Source organism: Adelges cooleyi, unplaced genomic scaffold (assembly GCF_023614345.1).
Source record: "Adelges cooleyi isolate 19-005CV unplaced genomic scaffold, UGA_ACOO_1.1 ACOO_flye_CR_arks_rails_tigmint_CR_PRNA_247, whole genome shotgun sequence".
In the NCBI taxonomy this organism is placed as follows: Eukaryota; Metazoa; Arthropoda; class Insecta; order Hemiptera; family Adelgidae; genus Adelges; species Adelges cooleyi.
The window spans coordinates 2,219,400-2,239,158 of NW_026095912.1; the positions used below are offsets into that span (position 1 = coordinate 2,219,400).

A 19,759-nucleotide genomic window follows, 5' to 3' on the forward strand; every position below is an offset into this window, starting at 1 on the left:
TAGACAAAGTCGAAAAAAATCCAGTGGAAATTGGAATTCAGGATGGAGAAACAATAGCACAGGGATAGGGATAAATGGGAGCAGGTATGTCCTATAATGTGTTACGGTAATGGGCCTTTGAAAAACCGAAGAAGTAATAAAAAAATTATCAATTAGAGCGAATCTAAATAACTAAACAATAAATTTAAAAACAGTACACAGTTTTTGGCTATGCGACCGGACACAATTTACTGGAGTAAAATTTAGTATTAATCAATTTTTTTGTTTTCTATTACATTACCGACTAATTTACCAATCGTAACTTGGTGTTTTATGAATGTTATTGTGCACTTAAGAGATACTAGACATATTTTCCTTTATAGGGTATTCTGTACATTGAGCAACGGCTCGAGGGCGATATTGAGATATGAGTTATGTATCCCCATGTGCTCCTGGTACCTCGAGTGTCGTACGGTGCAGTAGCTTCTTCCCTTTTTCATCGACAACCGATCCCGGTGGATTTGTCCGAATCGACAGTATGCCGAAAAAACCGTTATCCGGATCGGTTTGCTACCAGGAGTACATAAACCGAGATGCGGCAAAACGACGGCCATTCGGTTTTTTGAATTTTGAATATTATACAGATAAAAATGACTCTTCTCCGTTGATTGACTTCTCCAAATGTCTGACAATTTTTTTGTTTTATGTTATAAGCAATAAGCGGACAACCGCTTATTTTGCTGGCCACAAGTAATGGATAGAATTTAAAACTGATATCAAATTCGAAATCAGCCCACCCAAAAAATAAAGTAAGTAATTTAAAGTCTTATTCACTATCGTTTGGGTCTATAAAAGAGCCACAAGACAAGAACCTGCTGTGATAATATGGCAAAACTATTTAGAACATGTTTAGGTAAATGTACTAATTATATGTCGCGAGTGCGAATAAAAATGAGGTTAAGTCAACGACTATGAATTTTTCAGGAAATGGAAAATAAGGTTTAAAAGAATATTAGGATAAGATAAATATTTTTTTTAATAGGCAAATAAAACAACTTTTTTTGTACTTTTCTGTATAAATTAAAACTTGAACAAAAAATGAATAACAAAGTAGCTGTTATAAGTTAAAAAAAAAAAAAAAATTACTTTAATCTTATTAAGTTGAAGATTTAAGTCAGTATAACAAATGACATAACTCTTGTTACACTATTAAAGTGTAAATTCAAAAAGAATTCAGTCGACCTATCACAAATTCCACTATAACGAGAAAAATGGTGACTCAACAAACACTTCTTTATTATTCATTTAATATTTAATATTATTTACACTTAGACTTAAACTATAAAGCACAAATGATAAGAGTTTTTGTTCCTTTTTTTTTTGGTGTATAAACTCATTTTGCAAAAAATGTCAACATTTAACTATTACAATATAAAGAAATGATTGATGTTTGCATATTAAAATCATTTAGTGTCTTTCAAAATACTATCTGCAACTAGTTTTTTAGTATAATATACTGTCTTTTATAGTCACAAATCCTGTAAAATTGTACTTGCTCTAATATGCATTCACACACACATTGAGAATAAACTAAACAGTTGAAGTGAAAGTCACTTGTACAGTCTTTATTTCTATTTTATAATATAATACTTAATAATAATAATTTGTAGTAGTAAAAAACAATGGGTAAGAAAAAGTGTGCAGTAAAAGGCAATTAGGTACATATTTTAAGATACTTCTACCGAGGACTGTATTGGGTAAATAACGTCATGTGTACCTTTGTCATATTTTTTGAAAAATCTTGATAATTATTTTATACATTTACTTTACATTTCTTCGGTTTAAAGACCCCAGACTAACAAAACAATTTTTAACTATATATAGGTATAAATATTAATTTTACAGATTTTTAGACACGCTAATAAGATATTATTTTATATCAAATAATTATCAACAAAATTAATACAATTGTTATTGCAAATTGCAATTCATACAAACACATATCCTTCCATCATTTTCCCACAGACCCCAAAACCAAATGAAAATTAGATACAAGCAACTAGTATATTGAGTAAGGTTAACTATGGTGTTTAATAGATAGCAAAACAATTGTATTTCCACAGGCACACAAGTTCCATCAATAAACTATAATTAATCTATTGAATTAAATTTCTTTAATTAGTATTTTATGTAAACATTAATTTGAAGTTACTTGCACTTATGTTCAAACAATGTTAACCAATTTATAGTATATGGACATGATTTCATTTGCCGGTGAGTATGTTTACTTGTTTACCAATAAAATACATTTTCATTTGTTAAATAAAACTAGGAGAAACCTAATAGTAGAAATTTTGTCACACTCATTTACTATAATGTCTGTGTTAACTCTAAATTGATAGTTGACATTGTTAAAAAAATGTTTATGTACTTACAATGAACAAAAATAACTAGAGTAAAGTTAGTTAAAGTCAAAGTACAGAGTAAAAAATAAAAATAAAATGTAGCTAGAATAAACGTAAGCCGTAGCCGTTACATTGAAATAATGACAATCCGTTATCGATATCGTACAATATGTTTGCATTTAAAAAAACCAGAATACCTATCAGGTATTTTTTAGATTCCATAAGATCTGAACGGATTTGTCACAAATAACAGCCAACTTAAATACACAGAATTTGTAAAGAAAGATAAGGTCATGTATTTATAACGATAATGTTCTAATTTTTCAAGCGATGCTTTCCGAATTAGTCCACTGAAGTTTTAATATATTTCCAAATATATAAGACCTAACAACGACCACTCAAATTTGAAAATAGATAATTTTCAAATGTTTTTACTACATCTTTCACCACAGAAATCTTTTTTTTTTGTTTAAACCACACCAATTGGATGATTTTCATCATTTATACATTTTTTATAAACTAGAAAAGGAATTGTAAGTGAAAAAAACAAAAACATCCTTTTATTTTTTTTTTGGGAAATCAAACGTTGTTTATATTACGACTAGACATAAATATTACGCGATACATTGTAGAACACAAACAATATAATAAGAAAATTCAACACAAAAGATATGAGCGTTATTTGGGGATATTACATATATTATTATACAATAATACGGGACTAGCACGGTCAAAGTACAACAAGTCGGGCAACGATAAGCAGGTAAAAAAGGGGAGGGTACATAAAATAATGAGATCAGAAATAAAAAAAATTACTCACAACACGTAAAATCTTAGTAAAAATTACATTACCGCGACATTTTGTCGGTATGAAGAGAGAAAAGCTAATTGGAAATTATGGCACATTGTTTTTATCATTTCGTTTAGTCGAAAGTGCGTTAGGGGATTAAGTATAAAATATAAATGAGATTAATTTATGTAGACGTTGTGAACAACACAGCGGTAATCATAACCGTTTGCCTCGAGGCCAGCTGGTCCGTATTCCTATAGATAACAAAAAATAAAAAATAAAGTCAAACAACAAATACTTTAGTTTATTAGACAATTGGATAATAATATATAAATATGTACCAGTCTGCCTGGTCCCGTTTTAGGTTTCTTGCCACCGGTGTCGGCTCTGGGCAAAACTATTTGCACGTCGCTCATCGCTCTGTACTTGTGCCAAAGTCTAAAAAGATTGTACACCCTATATGAAATGCAATGAAATACCCTATTCAGAGTGATAAACCGTTGTGGAATAATCAAATTTGAAGATTGCAAAAGTGTGTTACCTGATCCCGAAAAGCATGAAGTATGTGACGCAAACCAGTACAAACAACCAAGCCGTAGTACGCATTATGAACACCAACATGTGATCTAAAAACAAAGAGAAGGGTGAATTTATAAAATATATCGGTCAACGCTAACGAGCTGAACACAGACGACGGGTTACCTAGTATGGCGCAAGTCACTTCGCTGGACGGCGACCACGGGCCGTAAAGCGGTTTGTTCGGATCGTCGCGGTTGATGACGGCTCTGACCATGAACGATGTCTGTTCGACGTTATTGTATTTGTTGTAGCAATCGGCCACGCGAACGTAGTGGTAGTTTCCTTTATAGGACAACAACAATAGATTAGATTATTACCGACCGGAATCGTCGGGCGGATTTTTTAAAAATTCCATCGAAACGTTACTGTCGAGGTTGAAGGAGAACGTCTGGGTGCCGTGGTTGATCAGAGAAAAGAACAAAGCCGTATTAGCCATGAGGTCGTGCACGGTTACTCCGTATTGTACGATCACGTCCAACTGGTAGTCCAAGGGCGTCGCAGGCTTCGGCCAGGTCACCATTATTATCGTGTTGTTCTGGTAGAACAGATCCGGCCGTGTCAATTTCGGGGACTCTTAAACGACAAGATAAATAAAATTAAAATCAATTTATAAATAACAAATGAGACAAATCTTACGGTTTAGGTACCGATCGTTAATTAATACGTACCCGGTTTGACAGAGTCCGCAGTTTCTTTGCCGACGACCAACGATGCCATCATCACGGCCAGGACAACGTAACGTTTGAAGGTTGCGGTTTTCATTTTCACAAAAATACACAATTGGCAAGACAAAACTTAGAAAAAAGTCCAAGAACTTTCTGCAAGCGCCAACTACACACTGCCAACGGTACTGCTGCTGCTGCTGCTGCTGCCTGGATGGGTGTGGCTCATCCAGGGGCCTGCTGAACGATTCCAGGAAGGATATGTCAATACTGGTGGCAACAATAGAAATGTATTAAATTAAATCCCGGATGCGCAGTGCCGCCAGGCGAGAAGTGCCGACCGAATTGGGTCATGGTACAGTACAGATGGGCGGGTGTAAGATAATATTATTATTTTTTCACGAGAAAACAATAACAGCTAGTCCAACACCATTACTGTTAATGTTGTTTTTTAATAATTAATTTTTCATATTTCAACTGAGAAACAAATTAAAAAACTGTTTTACTATCGTGCCACACACAGGGGAGGGGGTGCTCAAAACGGGACGTCGCTTCCGGCCACAGGAAGTGCACGTTTGGCGCCATCTACGGGCTTCCGGAAGCGCGACAGTGGACGCTGTAATTTGGCCGCTAAAAGGCGCCACTTCCTTCACGCTAGGGAAAAAATCTAAGTTCTTTACTCTTGAGTAAGCTGAATTAGTGTTAAAATAATATGCGTTTGTGCATTTATTTTGTTACCTTTGTACAAATGTAGGTAGATTAAAGATAGGCCAAAAGACCTAAAGTAGACCTTTACTTTTTATATTTATTTAATAATTTGGAATTTTCATTGAAATAACCTAAAACTGTTTCGATTTATACATTTGACCCATTTGTTTAAACAATTGCCTCGGTTGATATTTTGTTTTTGTTGCCTTTGCTAATATTATGTGAATAAAAAAATTAGTCTCAGCTGCTCAACTGTCTTAATTGTCAAAGTTTCAATAATAGTCAACTCGAATGTAGCTATTAATATTATTGTGCATTAATAATATTTATTTTTTTAATTTTAACAGTACAAGGACATTAATTTTAATGTGTTACCACAACTGCAAGTGAATTCGTTCTCCAAATCTAAAATTGTTGTCAAAATGTACCTTCAACGTACTCCCACGATAATAGTGATCATCGATAAACGGTCCAAGTAGCCACTTAGTTTCTCCGGTCTTCGACTACGTACACGCTGATGTCCAAAACGCTCTAAAAAACAAAACCAACAAATTAAAACTAAAAAATAAATATGTTCAATATCCAAAACTCCTGAAACTTACGTCGCACACCGGTACAGTCGATCCTCGACGTTTAACGGCAACACGGTACAAAGGCTATTGGCCGTCGGTCCAAAAACAATAGTTTATGGCAATCGATACTATTACAATGTATTATAATTTCAATAGATTAATATTTTTGTTTTTTAAATACCAACAAACGGACTGAACTCCGTTGTAAACGTCATTGTCATCGTTAAGACTGCGATAGATTTTTTTGTCAAGTACGCAAAATGTATAATACAATGTCATTTAATGTACCAAGTACAATCTCTAAATTCGTGTAGGGTACTAGGTCAGGGGTGGTCAAACTGGGGGGGGGGGGGTTTAAAATAAATAAATAAAAACAAACTGTGAACGTTTTTTAGTCATCATCAATCTTTATGGCACACGACGACAATGTAAATAAAGATACATCGTAAAACACAACATTATAATAATATCGTAATAATAATAATAATAATAATATATATGGTATAAACAAAAACGGCAGAAAAAAAAAAACTATACATATAATAAAGTCGAGTACACATACTTCGATACATTTTTTTTGTTATCGATAAAATAAAAATAAATAATAATCAAAATTAAAATGAAACGAAACATTAAGCTATTTTCATAGAAAAAAAAAAAAATAATAATAAAATATAATACAAAGCTAAACATCATCCTACGTTTGGTCTGTCTTACCGAGACGACGACGATATCGTCTAATATATTAAATATATTATTATATTAACGCAATATTATATTATATAAAAAAAACACACACACACGCAAACGCATATATAGTATAATTGTCAAATTTTGAAGAATACAAAAAAAAAATATATATATAAAAATAATAATAAGAAAAATGGCAAAGAGTAATGTGCAAACATGGTCGTAAAGCTGACAAAACCGAATTTCTTTAAACACAAACTAACGTGTAAATAATTTGACTACCTTATTATTATATATAATGTTTTGTTATTATTATTGAATTTCGTTATAATATTTTTTACTTAACAAATTAAAAAAAAAACAAACAAGACTTTTTCATTTTGGCCATATCTTTTTTTTGTTTTTTTGTTATAATATTACGTAACCGTAGACCGGGCAATAATATATACATATTACACTGTATATATTATTATACACGTTTCTCTCACTTTATCGTCATTACAAACGGTCGGACCCGTTAAATAAATTCTCACGTCAAAATTTTTTACTATTCGGAAACCAAATAGAAACTAATAACCCCAGAAATCCGTTAAATTCTTTTAAACGACAAATTATTCTTTTCCGTCTGACAACTATTTAACTACTTACATCGTACGACTGACTGAGCATATTGTTATTATTGTATTATTTATACATTGAGCACACTACACTTATCTCTTACAACAACAAATAAAATATTATAATATATTACTACGATATAAACTAGTTTTTTAATTTCTTTTTCTTTTTTGGTTTACTTGCTATTACTAAACACATTTAACGCGCACACAAATTTCCATAAGCGTTTCTCACTCGAATATAATATTTACATACATAAATATGAAAAACATTTTGATATCGAGGATTTAAGAAAAAAAAACCAAGAAAGAGGTAGACATGTAATTTTTTGATTTTCAAAATTAGAATTTGTCAGAAAAATGTTGTCGACGTTGTATTATGTGGTCGAACGTCGTGGAATAAAGTAATAATAAAAATCCTCAAGAAAGATTTTGTGTGGGCTCGTCGAAACAATCTTAACGTTAAAAATGTAATATAAATACAATTATTATATGAAATACTACCCTTGGGGTATACATGTGAATTTGATCGTACAAGAGTATCGTTGTAATACACGTACACAACATATTATATAATGACTTAAGTTTAGCATAATATTATTATACTTAATTAAAAAAAAAAAACAATTCAATATGATATTGTCGATAGGACGACAGCCGGAGCGTTTTAAAATCTTGTCGCTCCGGACTTTGCGGCTGCCGTCGCGGCCGCGGCCGTTACCATGTCCAACATGACGTAGGCCGCCGCTGTCGTGGCGGGAGTCGGTACGGCCTGACAGTTTGCGCCACCGGAGACTACGGTTTGTTGTTGGCCGTCGCCAATGTATTTGTCGTCCGACGTTGCCGTGTTGTTTATCAACTGGTCGTCATGGTTGTTGTTGTTGTTTTGTTCTTGGTTGTGGTCCTTTAACGACAGAAGATAAAACGGTGTTTAATATCGCTCACACAGCGTATGTACAGAATTTAGAATCAGAAATTAGTGTAAAATCAGTATCGTACCTGTCGTCGGTCGTCGTTGTCGTCGGCCAGTCCTGTTTGAATGTCATCAGGCAAAGCAATACTGTTTATCGTAAAGTTATTACAACGTGCTGGTACATTACCGACATCACAATTAATTACTTTAATATCGCCGTGATGACACATCGGAATGTCGGCGTTGGCAGCCATCGTCTTGACCGTGTCGTCGCCCAAGTCTTGAGCAGCTACGACCGGCGCCACGTGCAACGGTAACCGTCCGGCAGCCGATATGATCGTAATGTCGTTGCTGCGGCTGTCGTCGTCGAAACAACTGTCGCGCAGTTCCGGCGGCGTACTCGGCAAAATGAGCTGTAGAGAAAATATTTAAACATGAACAATCATAACAATAAAAATTGGTTTTTCAATTTCACTGTTATCGTTTAATCACCTGATGTTTGCTGGACGAAGAGTCGTCGTCGTCCATGACCGCCACCGTAGTGGCCGTGGCCGGACTCCACCGTTGTGCGTTTTGGTCGCCGTTACAACTGTTGGTACTTCCTCCGGTGCTGTTGATGTGGCACGACACGGACGACGTGTTCAATGTGGGATTGTAGATTACGGTGGACGAAGCCAACGTATCGTCGTATATTATGTGATCGTCTTCCACGTAGAACGGATCGGTGATCGGGTCGTCGGTGTGGTAATGATCCTGCAACGGTTTTGTAGAGTTAAACATTAGATGTTGGTGTGGAAAAAAAGAATCTAAGGACTGTTGTTGACGCTTACAAATTTGAAGTTTGTGTTTAACGTCGGCGGCAAAACTACTTGTACGTTGTGCATGATTTTGTACTTGCTCCAGATCCTGGATAAACACAAATGTACAAGATAAGCACAATTCGTTAGCTGTAAAATTATCTTGTAAATAATAATAAAAAATTAATTTTTACCTGTTGCCCCAGTAAACGCATACCGTCGACAAGACTATGAGTAGACAAGACCATATGACCAAACGCAGCGCCAGTGGAAGACCTGAGAAAAACACAATTCATGACAAACACATAAAGATACTAAATAAAAAGGTTTTGCTAATAAAATGCAATTTTTTTGTTTAGTTATTTACTCTTCATAACGCAGCCTATGGATCCAGGTGACGACCATTGGCCGTAGAACGGATGATGGGGATCGTGCGGATTGCGATTGACGGCTCGCACCATAAACGAGAAAGTATGTTGGCCGTTGTTCTCGTCGTTTTTGCAGTTCGGTATAGTCATTTCGCATTCGTTTGCTGTCGACAAAACAGAAACCACGTTATTATTATTACTGTAAACGGTAAAACTAGGATTAATCATTGATCGTCTTCTCACAGTAGCAATTGTGATATAAATCGTTGGAGCTCTCTTGGGTCTGAGCAAGAGACTTGGACACGCCGCCGTTCTTCTGTAGGTTCAATCCGCTTTGATGAATGACGTATAACTGGTAGAAGTCCACCGGACCGGCCGGTTTGATCGGCTTCGGCCATTTAACGTTCACCCTGGTGTCGTTTATGAACTGCGGTGTCGGTTGGTCCACTTTGCCGGGCACTAAAAAAAAATAACAACAAACAAACTTTAAACATGTTTTTCTATTTTTTAGATTTATTCATTTTTTTTCCCCCCGTTACGCAAACGCCCACTCACCTCCGATGTCCGTTTGCACTTGTATGGGTTTGGAATGTTCCGAACACACGGTGGTGCAGGCCATGATGGATATCTTGTAGTATCTGTAACTGTCCAAGTTTTCGAGTCGACACTGGACACAAGATGGAAATCGCACACGTTATTAATTATTACATTACAATACAAGTGTTTCAATTAAGCACAAGTTTACCTTTCTGTCGGTGACCGTAACGGGACGCTGCGGGTACATTTGTTGCATTTCGTACGGCAGCTCCATCGAATCCGGCAGCGCAAACGCTTCGACGTTCTCGTAGTAATAGTTCACCTGGTAGTATCTGAGCACGCCGTTCATGTTCTTCGGGGCGGACCACTGCAAGTTTATCGACTTGTTCGTCACGTTGGTCACGTTGATTTGCAAATCCTCCACGTCGGGCGCTGCGAATGCGTTAAAAAACAATTAATAATCCCAAGCGGTTAGAATTGAACATTGTATCGGCACAAGAGACGACGACGTACCTCCTTCCAGCGTGGTGTTGAGCAGCGGATCGCTGTGCAGACCTTCGCCGTGTTTGGTGATCAACGCTATCATCACCATGTAAGTGGTGTAAGGTTTCAACATGGTTATGTTGCCCCGACCGCCTTGTGCCGTCTCGCCGTTGACGGTCTTGTTAAGCTGAGGTTCTGGTAACGATAAAAATGTATATTAAAATTACCGTGCGATAATAATTACTACAATTATAACGGTACCTTTGCAAGCGGAATTATTGATGGACACGATAGGGCAGTAGAATATGCGGAATCCCAAGACGGCTCCAATCCTGTCGGAACAGTCGAGTTTCCATCGGAGTTCCATGAACGTCGATCCGATCATGTTCACCCAAACGCTCTTCATTTTCCCAACGACTGTTGTACGGACAAAACAAAACAAAACACGTTATAATTTGCCGTACCGTGGACTCATGTTGTGAGGCGTATGATTATTTGATTTATTTTAACATACTGTTGTTGTGCAAGACGGTACACGATGCCCACACCATCCCGCTGCTGCTGCTCTGGCCGTTGTGGTAAAGACTGGCGAAACTCCTGCGGGCCGGACTCTGGCTGTTGGCGCTAATGGCAAACTGGTAATTTTGATTGTTGTTGACCGTCACGTTGTAGCTGGACTCCAAACGAGGAATGTGCACCCAGTTCATGTAGCCCTGTGGATTATAAATATTACTTTTATTATCAATTCTATAATGACTATCTTTGTCCACTACTTACGTTGCACTGGTACGGTCGGTCCTTGTCGTTCTCACACCAGAATATCGTGTAGTCGGTCAGCAGGCGTTCGGACTTTTGGCCGGTGTTGTGTTTCCAAGACAGCTCAAACACTTGCGGAGTAACGTTAAAAGCCATTTTAGTGAACGACAGCGGCTCGTCGATCTCTGGCGAAAAACACAGAAACAACGGTAACGATGGCGGTCGAATACAATTTTTTTTTTAAATCAAGGGTACGTAAAATAAGGGGCCAGAAATCTTATTAAAAGTGGTCAAAAGTGTTTCTCAAAATATTTATTGAATTATTTATTATTAGTCAAGCATGTCTGAGCATTTATTAAAAAAAAAATTAGAATTTTTCAGTTGTCTCTTCTATCTAAAGACTACTAAAGACTACTGTTAAAAAAAAAAAAAAAGTAAAAGCATTCTAAAAAACAGAATAGGCACAACTTAAATGTCTATTAAATCTGTAAATAATCTATCAATCTATACCACCTTCTGATTCTGGGACATTTATTCAAAAGAGCTTTAAAATCTATAATTGTATTTTGTTAAAAATCTCTTAAAACATTTTGCAAATTTGTAAGCTTCCTTTTTGGAGACATCAAAATGTTCAGAATGAATTTAAATTTTACATTAACAAACGCTAAACACTTAACTAGAATACATAGTTTAAACAAAAATTGTTTGAACAACTATTGGGCAATTTGAATGTGTTTTTTTCACACAGTGGGAAAGGATTGGTGGCTGTAGACAGGGGGAGGGGGTGATTATGTTTAATAAATTGCATTTGTTTTTTTTTCTGGAAGATTTCTCACTTTCTGTTTCGCTGGACACGTAAATGGTCGAGTTCTCGGCCGAAACTCCTTCTTTGTTGGCCGATGACACTACAAACGAATAAGCCACGTTGTTGCTGAGACCGGAGAACTTTGCGTAGGTCTTGTACGTTTCGTTGCTCTGATGGTAACTGGAATGATGAAAAAAAAACAAAACATAATATTAAAATGATTATTAAGCCCACAAATTTAGTTTATTTTGAATTTTTTTCTTTTGGAATACAATAAAATTAATAAATTAACTATAATATTATAGTTTATATTAACGCAAATTAAATGATATTATGTTACATTTTAAACTTCTCTCTTCCCCTGCCTCTACCTACAATCTCCTACCCTCCCATTCCATTCGTCACTGATTTCTTATCAGGAGCCATTTTTAGTTGTATCTTATCACTAATCCGTTATCTGTTATTAACATCCGGTTATCGGTTGTTTCTTTCTAATCACTAATCCTTTTTCAGTTGTCTGTTACCAACATCCGAAAGGGAAAGTTTGAATTTTTTAAGGGGGGGGGGGGGTGTCTTTTTAAGAATGTTTTAAACTATATACTTACACTGTCTGGTTATCGGCGGTCATGGTAACGTAGTAGGCGCGGTATTCAAACGAATCGCCACATTTCTCTTTGTCGTCGAGGTGTTGCCAATAGATCAACACGTCCCGGGAATTTTTGTTGGACGACGAAGGAACGCATTCGAAACTGCCCACGTCCACGCGAGGAGGTCTTTTCGGTACTAGACAACAACAAAGGGGCGGTAATGTATATTTTATAATAATACAATTGGATATAACTATCCGTCGCTTAAGCTCAGATGCAAAAAAAACACCTCTCGAGTGTTATCTCATTTTTTTTTTGCCAAATTAAGTTGGCGACACTGTATTTTTTTATTTCTACTTTCGCGGGCAATCCACACTGATAAAACGCCATAATCAAATATTGATAACACGGTTAAAATAATGTTATTGTTTTTATTGGCTTTCCTGTAAATTTGAGAAATATGAGATATGCTGTGGTGTGTGTTGCGCGCATCTTAAGCGACGATACAAAATACAATTTTTTTTTAAATTTTATTCTATATTTAGCAGCTCGTGGCCAACACAAAATGCACTCACTCGTGGGTTTGGTCTTGAGGGTAATGCATCCGGGAGCCGACCATTTATCTTCGCCTCTGGCCACCGACGAACGGGTGTAAATGCGAAAATCGTACAGCGTAAACGGATATTCCAAATCGGTCACGTTGTAATAGTAGAAACCGGTGTCGCGGCAATTCGACAGCTGTCCGTCGGCCAAAGTCGTGTTGCATATGTCGCTCACGTTTACAGACTGCAAACAAAAGAGTAAACACCACAAAATCAGTACAAAAAAAAAACCGAGATTGACCGAGCCTCTCCAAAGAGGGGGAGACGTGTAAAACCAACTATGTGGTCGGTAATGTTTTTGGTGTAAATCCACATTTTACCTATACAAAAGAAGCAGGTCGCCTCGCTAGCAATTTCTATTAACTGCATACTGAATATTATACACTATTGACTACAAATCGAATTAAAAATACTTATTCTAACGAGAAAAACTTATAGTACATACATATATTATATAGTTACTGCACAAATACTGAAAAAAGTATAAACCCGCGTTGCTTATAGTCTCGGTTGTTCATGATAACGTCCACTATAGTGGGGGGAGGCCGCCATATTGTAAACAGTTTGTGTGTTTTTCCATGATTTATCAAATATATATATATATATTACTGTGTTATTATCATCATGTTATGAACCTAACCTAACATTTTTTTAAATATCATGGAAAAGAAACGTAGCGTGTTTACTTTCCATGAAATTTGTTTACAACGTGGCTGCATCCTAAAAAATTATTATACCATGTAGGTATTGTATAGCTTGAATGTCATAGTGAAGCAAACAGAAGAGCAAAAAGAACTATAACCACACAAAAGAAAGGGGAAAAAAGTCTTTATCGTTAAGCGGTTGGTACTCTAATATGTTAAAATAATAAGTTATCTTATTATTTATCTTATTTATTTTTCAAAACTACCGAAATTTTAATACAAAAAAAAAATTATTCAAAAAATTTTCGAATAGGAAAATGTTTGGAAAAGAAAAAGTTATTAAATAATTGAATTTAACGATATTATAATATGAAATTAGATACTCGAACCAAAAACAAAAGCCACGTAAATACTTAATATTTGCATACTACTGTTGTACAATATTTTAAAAATAAGACCAAATGTTTTTGTTTGAAATAAAAAAAATACTTAATGAGACAACCACATTTTAATGTATTGTATAACGTTAAAAAATGTTTAAAAAAGTCTAATGTCAATGAACAATTATTTAATTTCCTATTACTCTCCATCCTTATTATATATTTTTAAGTGGGTAAAAAAAAAAGTATTTATTTGATGTTATCATTAAAAAACCGTTTCAATTTGAGTTCGAAATTGAAATTGTAATTAAATACATTATTATTTATTAATAAATGGATAACAAATAATTCGTTCAGTTAAAAACGTATTTGGAACACAAGTCAAAGAATAACATAACGAAACTGTATCTATTGTTTGGACTTCTTATTGAAATAAAGTCTATGTTGGGCATTTTTCGAAGAACTTAAGCCCGAGTTCAATTATTTTGTAAATATTTGTTTGCCGGAAAGTTTTAATTGACATTTCAAAACAGACAATGCCAATAAAGTCAATATGTCTTTACTGGAAATTCAGCTGGAAAATATTTTACTTAGCTTATATATAAATATAAACCATTAGAAATGTACTTCAAAGAAAAGAGGCCAAATCAATTATTTGGACAGTCAGAAAACGCCAAAACATTTTTTTTTTTTTAATGGTTAATTAATAAAAAAAAAATTAACCACAATTGGTGGGGCAGGCAAAGGTTAAACTTTTGGGCACATAAGAAGAAAGGGGTGCATAAAAAAAACCGTGTACTCACATGCCAATATTCCGAGCTGGAGTCCCATTGGGACTTGTATTCAATCTTGTGGATCAAGTCTCTTGGAAAATGGGCCATCGAACCGACGTACCACCTTAACATGGCGCTGGATTGGGTTTTCTCGATGACCGTTATGTTGGTAGGACTTAACGGTATCACTGCAAAGGAGAAAATATGATAAATAAAAATAGCAACACAACGCGCTAAATCCACAACAACAACGATTTGGATATGATATTAAATATACAGTGGTGTTGACGAAAGAGTATTATTGTTATTATTATAATATTTGTTACCGTGAGCATAATGGTGGAACCGGAAACTGTCGTTGAACGTGCCCAATACGTTTTCGCCGGATATGGTAAAGCTGTAGTATTCATAAGGCGCCCTGTATATCGGTGCTGTGGTCAAGTCCCAGAAGCAGGTGTTTTCGTTGGCGTCCGAATCGGTAGGGCAAACCATTGGGTTTCTAGATGGGACAAAATTGAAAAAATTATCATCACAGCACAGCTCAAACACCAGGGGGCTTAAAGTGGGAAAAAAATTACAGGGGGGGACTAATGTCTCTCCATATAGCTTAAAGCGTTCCATATATAATTTTATGTATGTCTAATGCATATATAGTATATGTAATATAGAAACAATGATTGTGTAACATACTCATCCCACTTTTATCCCCGATTAATGTTCAAATTTGTAATTTCATGAAAAATTTAAATCACAAATAATACAACATTTTTAAGAATAACTCGTGTTTTATATAAATTTAACATTTTGAAAGAGAATATTTTTTCTTATAATATTAGGTTGTAAGTAGTGGTTGTCTTTTAAAAAAACCAAAAAAATCACCCAGACAAAAAAAAAATACATCATAAAAATTTAGTGTTTTTAGTGCTTCAACTTGTACAAGAAAAAATTCAAATTCAACGCATGGTGGGGTGAGCATGCTTAAAAATATCACACATTCACACTTTACCTATATATATATATATATATATATGTTATCACTTATTGGCTAATCGAATACCTATTTATCACAGTATAGTAATTTACAATAACTAATAAAATCAATTATTTTTACACATATATTAGATAGTCCATAATTTGTATTAAAAAAACATTTGATAAAAGTAAAGTAACAATCGATAAAAAAATAAAAACCAAGATTTAATCTCAACGGAATTCTGAATTTGATTGACTAATGTTTGGTTAGGACACTACACCCCCAGAAGACAAGACAAAGAATCATAGCCATCAACACAAAACCTACCTGCCGCCAGCCCGTCCGGGCAGTTTGAAGGTGAGTTTGTAAGTGGTTTTCACAGGATTGTCCGGTTTGTTCCAGTGGCACGACAAGTTGATCCAGCCCAAAGAGATGCAAGTGAAGTTTTTGATTGGCAACGGTTTGTCTAAAAAAAAGAAAACCGTACACAAACGTTGATTACATTAAAAATGCACGTCTCGTTCTGCCGATGCCAATAATCGAGTTACCGAAAACAACAACAGTGTCATTGGCTGATGTTTTCACAAAAAGCTCGTTCTCAAAAGGAAATCACCACAAGCCGAACGGAACAAAACTTTTCTCTCACAAATAACGTCTCAGTTGGGCGGGGAAGGATGAGAGAGGCAAGACGGGGGGAGAGGGTAGGCAAGAAAAATGACCACCAACACATATTTTATGCGACTGGGTAATGTTTTCCTATATTAATATCTTTTACCCCTCCTCCTCTTTTGTCATGGACAACTGTCTCTTGTCAATCGCCCCTCACATCACAGCTAGCTCATTTGCCGACCTCATGTCCACACTCTTAACCCCTCCCCTCTCTGGCTAAAGCATTATTGGTCGCTTATGTTTTTTTTTTGGGAATACTCACATCCGACAGCCACCTTGTTGAGGCACACGCCGACCTCGGAATCCGGGACGTGCGAAGGGGGTCCGCTCGTCTCCAGGCTAGTGGGGGACACGGTGGAGAACACGGACGAGTCGTTGGCCCCGCCCGTGTACGCCTGGAAGCCGCCGGTGTCGTCGTTGCCGGTCGTCGTTCCCGGATCTTCCCGCCGGGAATCGTTCAGCAGCAACGCGCACCGATACGTGTCCAGACCGGCGGGCGGTTCAGGGATGAACAGGCGGGCCGATGTCGAGTCCACCGCGGACACATACTCCTTGGCAACCCGGTCGGCGTTCCTGTAGAACACCAGGTTGCGGCTGAGTTTGTTCCTGTAGTCCACCTCATCTTCGTGGTTCTTCAACAGACCAACGATCATCGGGTGGTCCACGTCCAGCACGCACGTTATGTTCAACGGCGTCTGGCTCTTGTACTCCAGGACGATGTCGCCTTTGGGAATGGTTCCTGGAGAGCAAACAAAAACCAATAAGCAACGAGGGTAAAAAGACGGGACTTTGGTGAGACATCGGATAAAGCGAAGGAGAGAAGAAGAACAGGAATTTTTTTTTTCAATCTCACCTCCAATTGATCTTATTCCAGGACCGCAACTCACTGTCGAGCTGACAGACTGGAAGGACAGGGAACACGTTAACAGTAGTACGTGCAAGGCCCATGTCCATGGTGGCCTGGGTAGCCGCCAATTGTGCAGGCCACTCGATTGGTATTGTCCGCCACCAGCCATATCACATGGTTTTCGCAGGCATGGTCTTATGATAAATACAACTGAAACAAAAAAAAACATAAATAATTCAGTTGGCCACAATATTTAATGTTAAATTATTCGAAATGTCAAATTATATATTAAGACATTTCTGGACAAAAACAAAAATTCTAAACGAGACGATGATTTGTCTTAGTTAGAATTGATAATTTTGTTGTTTTAAAAAATTATACAATAAAAAGACTGAAATTATTCAAATCTATTTTACTTAAAATTCGACAAACGGCGATAAAATTATGACAAAATTGTATTATTCCATACAATTCAAAAACGTTATTTTTACAGACAATTATTAATTTGATAATAAATATCCTTGGAACTTTTTACATAATTATATAAATTGTTATAAAATGGAATTTAAAACATTGAATGGGACAATGGCAAGTCTGTGGTGTTCATCAGCGAGCAATGCACATTGGCTCGCGGCCAAACCGCGCAACAAACGCTTTTAGAAAAACACTTCCTACTCGTTTACAAAAATACAAGACCAAAGAACAATTTTAACGATGTAGAAAACGATGTAAAAAAAAAAACTACAACAACAACAACGACATAACACATGTTGGCGCTGAAATAAAAAATCATCTAACACTCTTTTCCAGACGGGTAAAATTATATATTGTTCACAACTGTTTGCCGGTCTACTCGATATTTTTAAATAGAAAATATGATTATGTACATAGCAATTAGCACTCTAAGTTTCAAATCAAAATGTATTATCCTACCGACGGATACACTTGGGATGATATGGACATAAAATACAATATTATACAAGTACCTCTCAGCTCTCTAATAGTGTAATAATAATACCATTAACTTAGTATTTTTCTCAAGTGGCAAACAAAAGCGAGTGGTGGTGTTCTGTACTTAACAAGTTTAACTTGACGTTTACAACATTTGTACACCAGATGGCGCTAAAGTAATATAACAATAGTATAAATTCCAAAAAAAAAGCATTTTATATTTGCACGATTGGAGTGGTGTTACTCGCATTGTAATTTAATGAAATAAAAACAAGAACAACTTGGATATTTATTCAGTTTTTTTAAAACTTTTTTTCATACTTTCAGTTTGCCCGAATTTGATATATTTTTCAACTACATAACTTTTAACTATATCTCTTTTGTGTTAAACCCTAATGAACTTTAAATGGTAAACTGTCTACACTTTTTAAGTTAACAATTATTATTTGCTGAACATTATGACTGGATCGATAATTACTTTTTTTTTTCATTATTGTTTAAAGTTTAGGATTGGAGGTGCAGATGAAAATAACGCTACACTTCAGCCGACCAAAATTTTAAACTTTATAATTGAATAATATCCAAAACTAATATTATCAATCGATTAAAATGTTCAGCAAACTATTTTTCAACTTAGCTGTTCATAAAGTTTCCAACACACGAGGGATGGAGTTATATTTTCAAACTACAATATTTTATTAACTATAAACGTTTGAAAGAGATAAATTTCTTAAAAATCTAATGTCTTCTGAGATATACTACACAGGGTGATTGAAGTTGTGGGTAAAACATCACTGACACTGATGCACACATGATCACGCTGTATATTAATTTGTTAAACGTGGCAAAAAAAGAAAAGACAAAAGAATAATATACACATGCGTTTACATACAATTAGTAATAACTGCTGTCTTAAGGAGTAGGTCTTTCTGCGAAATTAGCCTTGATAAAAATACATAATAATATCGTCCATAGTATTCGCATGACACACAATATAATAACAACAACGACATTACCATTTAATGAGGTTTTTTTTTCTTAAATAATTATGCAACAGCTGTGTGTAAAATCGCAAAAAAAAAATAAATATAATGATATAATAATAATAAAATGCCATTGACCTAAACAAACCCATCGTTCGAATATTGTATTTACATGCGTTTTATTATTATTATTTTGTTCCATAAACTGATAATTAAATAAAGGCCAAAAAAAAAGGGTGTTTTCCATAAAATAAAAAATTTAACATTCAAACTTTTTGCTTGTAGAAACACCAACTTATTTAACTGGCCTAAAACGAATTCTTCTGCAAAACAATAAAATTGATGACTTCTTTGTTTGTGACTTCTTGTAATAAATAAACATGTCAATGTTAATTTCCAAATAAAAATTTGTACACGAGACACATTGTGTTATTAACTTTTCCCTAAGTTAACATAAGTAGAGATCAAGACGCTGGTGAGTGTGTCGAGACGGACGATAATCCTATCTTATAATAAAACAGCCCCCCCCCCCAATAAAAAAAGGATTACAATAAATTCAGCTTGGTTGGAAAAAGAGTTGAGGTTATTGCAAAGGACAAATCACTATTAGAAAATGTGTACAGTAGATCAGCGGAGATTTCCAAAAAAGATTAACCAAGATTATTTGAAAAACCCTAGAGAATACCCAA

At 35.4% G+C, this 19,759-nt stretch overlaps 2 protein-coding genes across 6 annotated transcripts in view; both read right to left on the minus strand.

Annotated features, from left to right (window-relative positions):
• Positions 1–2,963: 2,963 nt before the first annotated feature.
• On the minus strand, positions 2,964–5,713 carry LOC126836617 (uncharacterized). 3 transcript variants are annotated; one of them, XM_050570181.1, is made up of 7 exons: positions 5,552–5,713; positions 4,422–4,685; positions 4,120–4,326; positions 3,877–4,035; positions 3,716–3,800; positions 3,516–3,654; positions 2,964–3,428 (listed from the first exon to the last, which is right to left on the minus strand). In XM_050570181.1, the coding sequence occupies exons 2-7, from the start codon at positions 4,513–4,515 to the stop codon at positions 3,354–3,356; spliced, it is 759 nt and encodes a 252-aa protein (XP_050426138.1). In that variant the 5' UTR covers positions 4,516–4,685; positions 5,552–5,713; the 3' UTR covers positions 2,964–3,353. The 3 variants fall into 3 exon arrangements, with proteins under 3 accessions (XP_050426138.1, XP_050426139.1, XP_050426140.1); XM_050570182.1 differs by having other exon boundaries at positions 3,516–3,630; positions 4,422–5,711; XM_050570183.1 differs by having other exon boundaries at positions 3,516–3,612; positions 4,422–5,710.
• A 376-nt stretch (positions 5,714–6,089) lies between these two features.
• The window catches only part of LOC126836499 (cytokine receptor-like), an 81,272-nt gene continuing 67,602 nt past the window's right edge, over positions 6,090–19,759 (minus strand). For 2 of the 3 annotated variants that reach the window (XM_050569976.1, XM_050569975.1), the window contains 21 exons: positions 17,143–17,346; positions 16,552–17,028; positions 15,948–16,086; positions 14,974–15,146; positions 14,678–14,835; positions 12,824–13,034; positions 12,267–12,444; positions 11,693–11,841; positions 10,878–11,041; positions 10,615–10,813; positions 10,362–10,517; positions 10,131–10,295; positions 9,826–10,049; positions 9,636–9,747; positions 9,324–9,539; positions 9,080–9,244; positions 8,907–8,988; positions 8,746–8,821; positions 8,408–8,668; positions 8,002–8,328; positions 6,090–7,906 (listed from right to left, as the gene is read on the minus strand). In XM_050569976.1, the coding sequence (XP_050425933.1) occupies positions 7,670–7,906; positions 8,002–8,328; positions 8,408–8,668; positions 8,746–8,821; positions 8,907–8,988; positions 9,080–9,244; positions 9,324–9,539; positions 9,636–9,747; positions 9,826–10,049; positions 10,131–10,295; positions 10,362–10,517; positions 10,615–10,813; positions 10,878–11,041; positions 11,693–11,841; positions 12,267–12,444; positions 12,824–13,034; positions 14,678–14,835; positions 14,974–15,146; positions 15,948–16,086; positions 16,552–17,028; positions 17,143–17,305 (4,032 nt within the window). In that variant the 5' untranslated portion in view covers positions 17,306–17,346 and the 3' untranslated portion in view covers positions 6,090–7,669. The remainder of the gene's footprint in view (positions 7,907–8,001; positions 8,329–8,407; positions 8,669–8,745; positions 8,822–8,906; positions 8,989–9,079; positions 9,245–9,323; positions 9,540–9,635; positions 9,748–9,825; positions 10,050–10,130; positions 10,296–10,361; positions 10,518–10,614; positions 10,814–10,877; positions 11,042–11,692; positions 11,842–12,266; positions 12,445–12,823; positions 13,035–14,677; positions 14,836–14,973; positions 15,147–15,947; positions 16,087–16,551; positions 17,029–17,142; positions 17,347–19,759) is intronic. The other variant, XM_050569977.1, reaches the window with a different exon arrangement.

Excerpts from the sequence above, each read along its gene's own strand:
- LOC126836617 (XM_050570181.1), bottom strand. The coding sequence starts at position 4,515 with ATGAAAACCGCAACCTTCAAACGTTACGTTGTCCTGGCCGTGATGATG. Across the intron at positions 4,036-4,119 it reads GTTCTCCTTCAACCTCGACA|GAAACTACCACTACGTTCGC; the intron begins GTAACGTTTCGA and ends TGTCCTATAAAG. Across the intron at positions 3,655-3,715 it reads TTCATGCTTTTCGGGATCAG|GGTATTTCATTGCATTTCAT; the intron begins GTAACACACTTT and ends CACTCTGAATAG.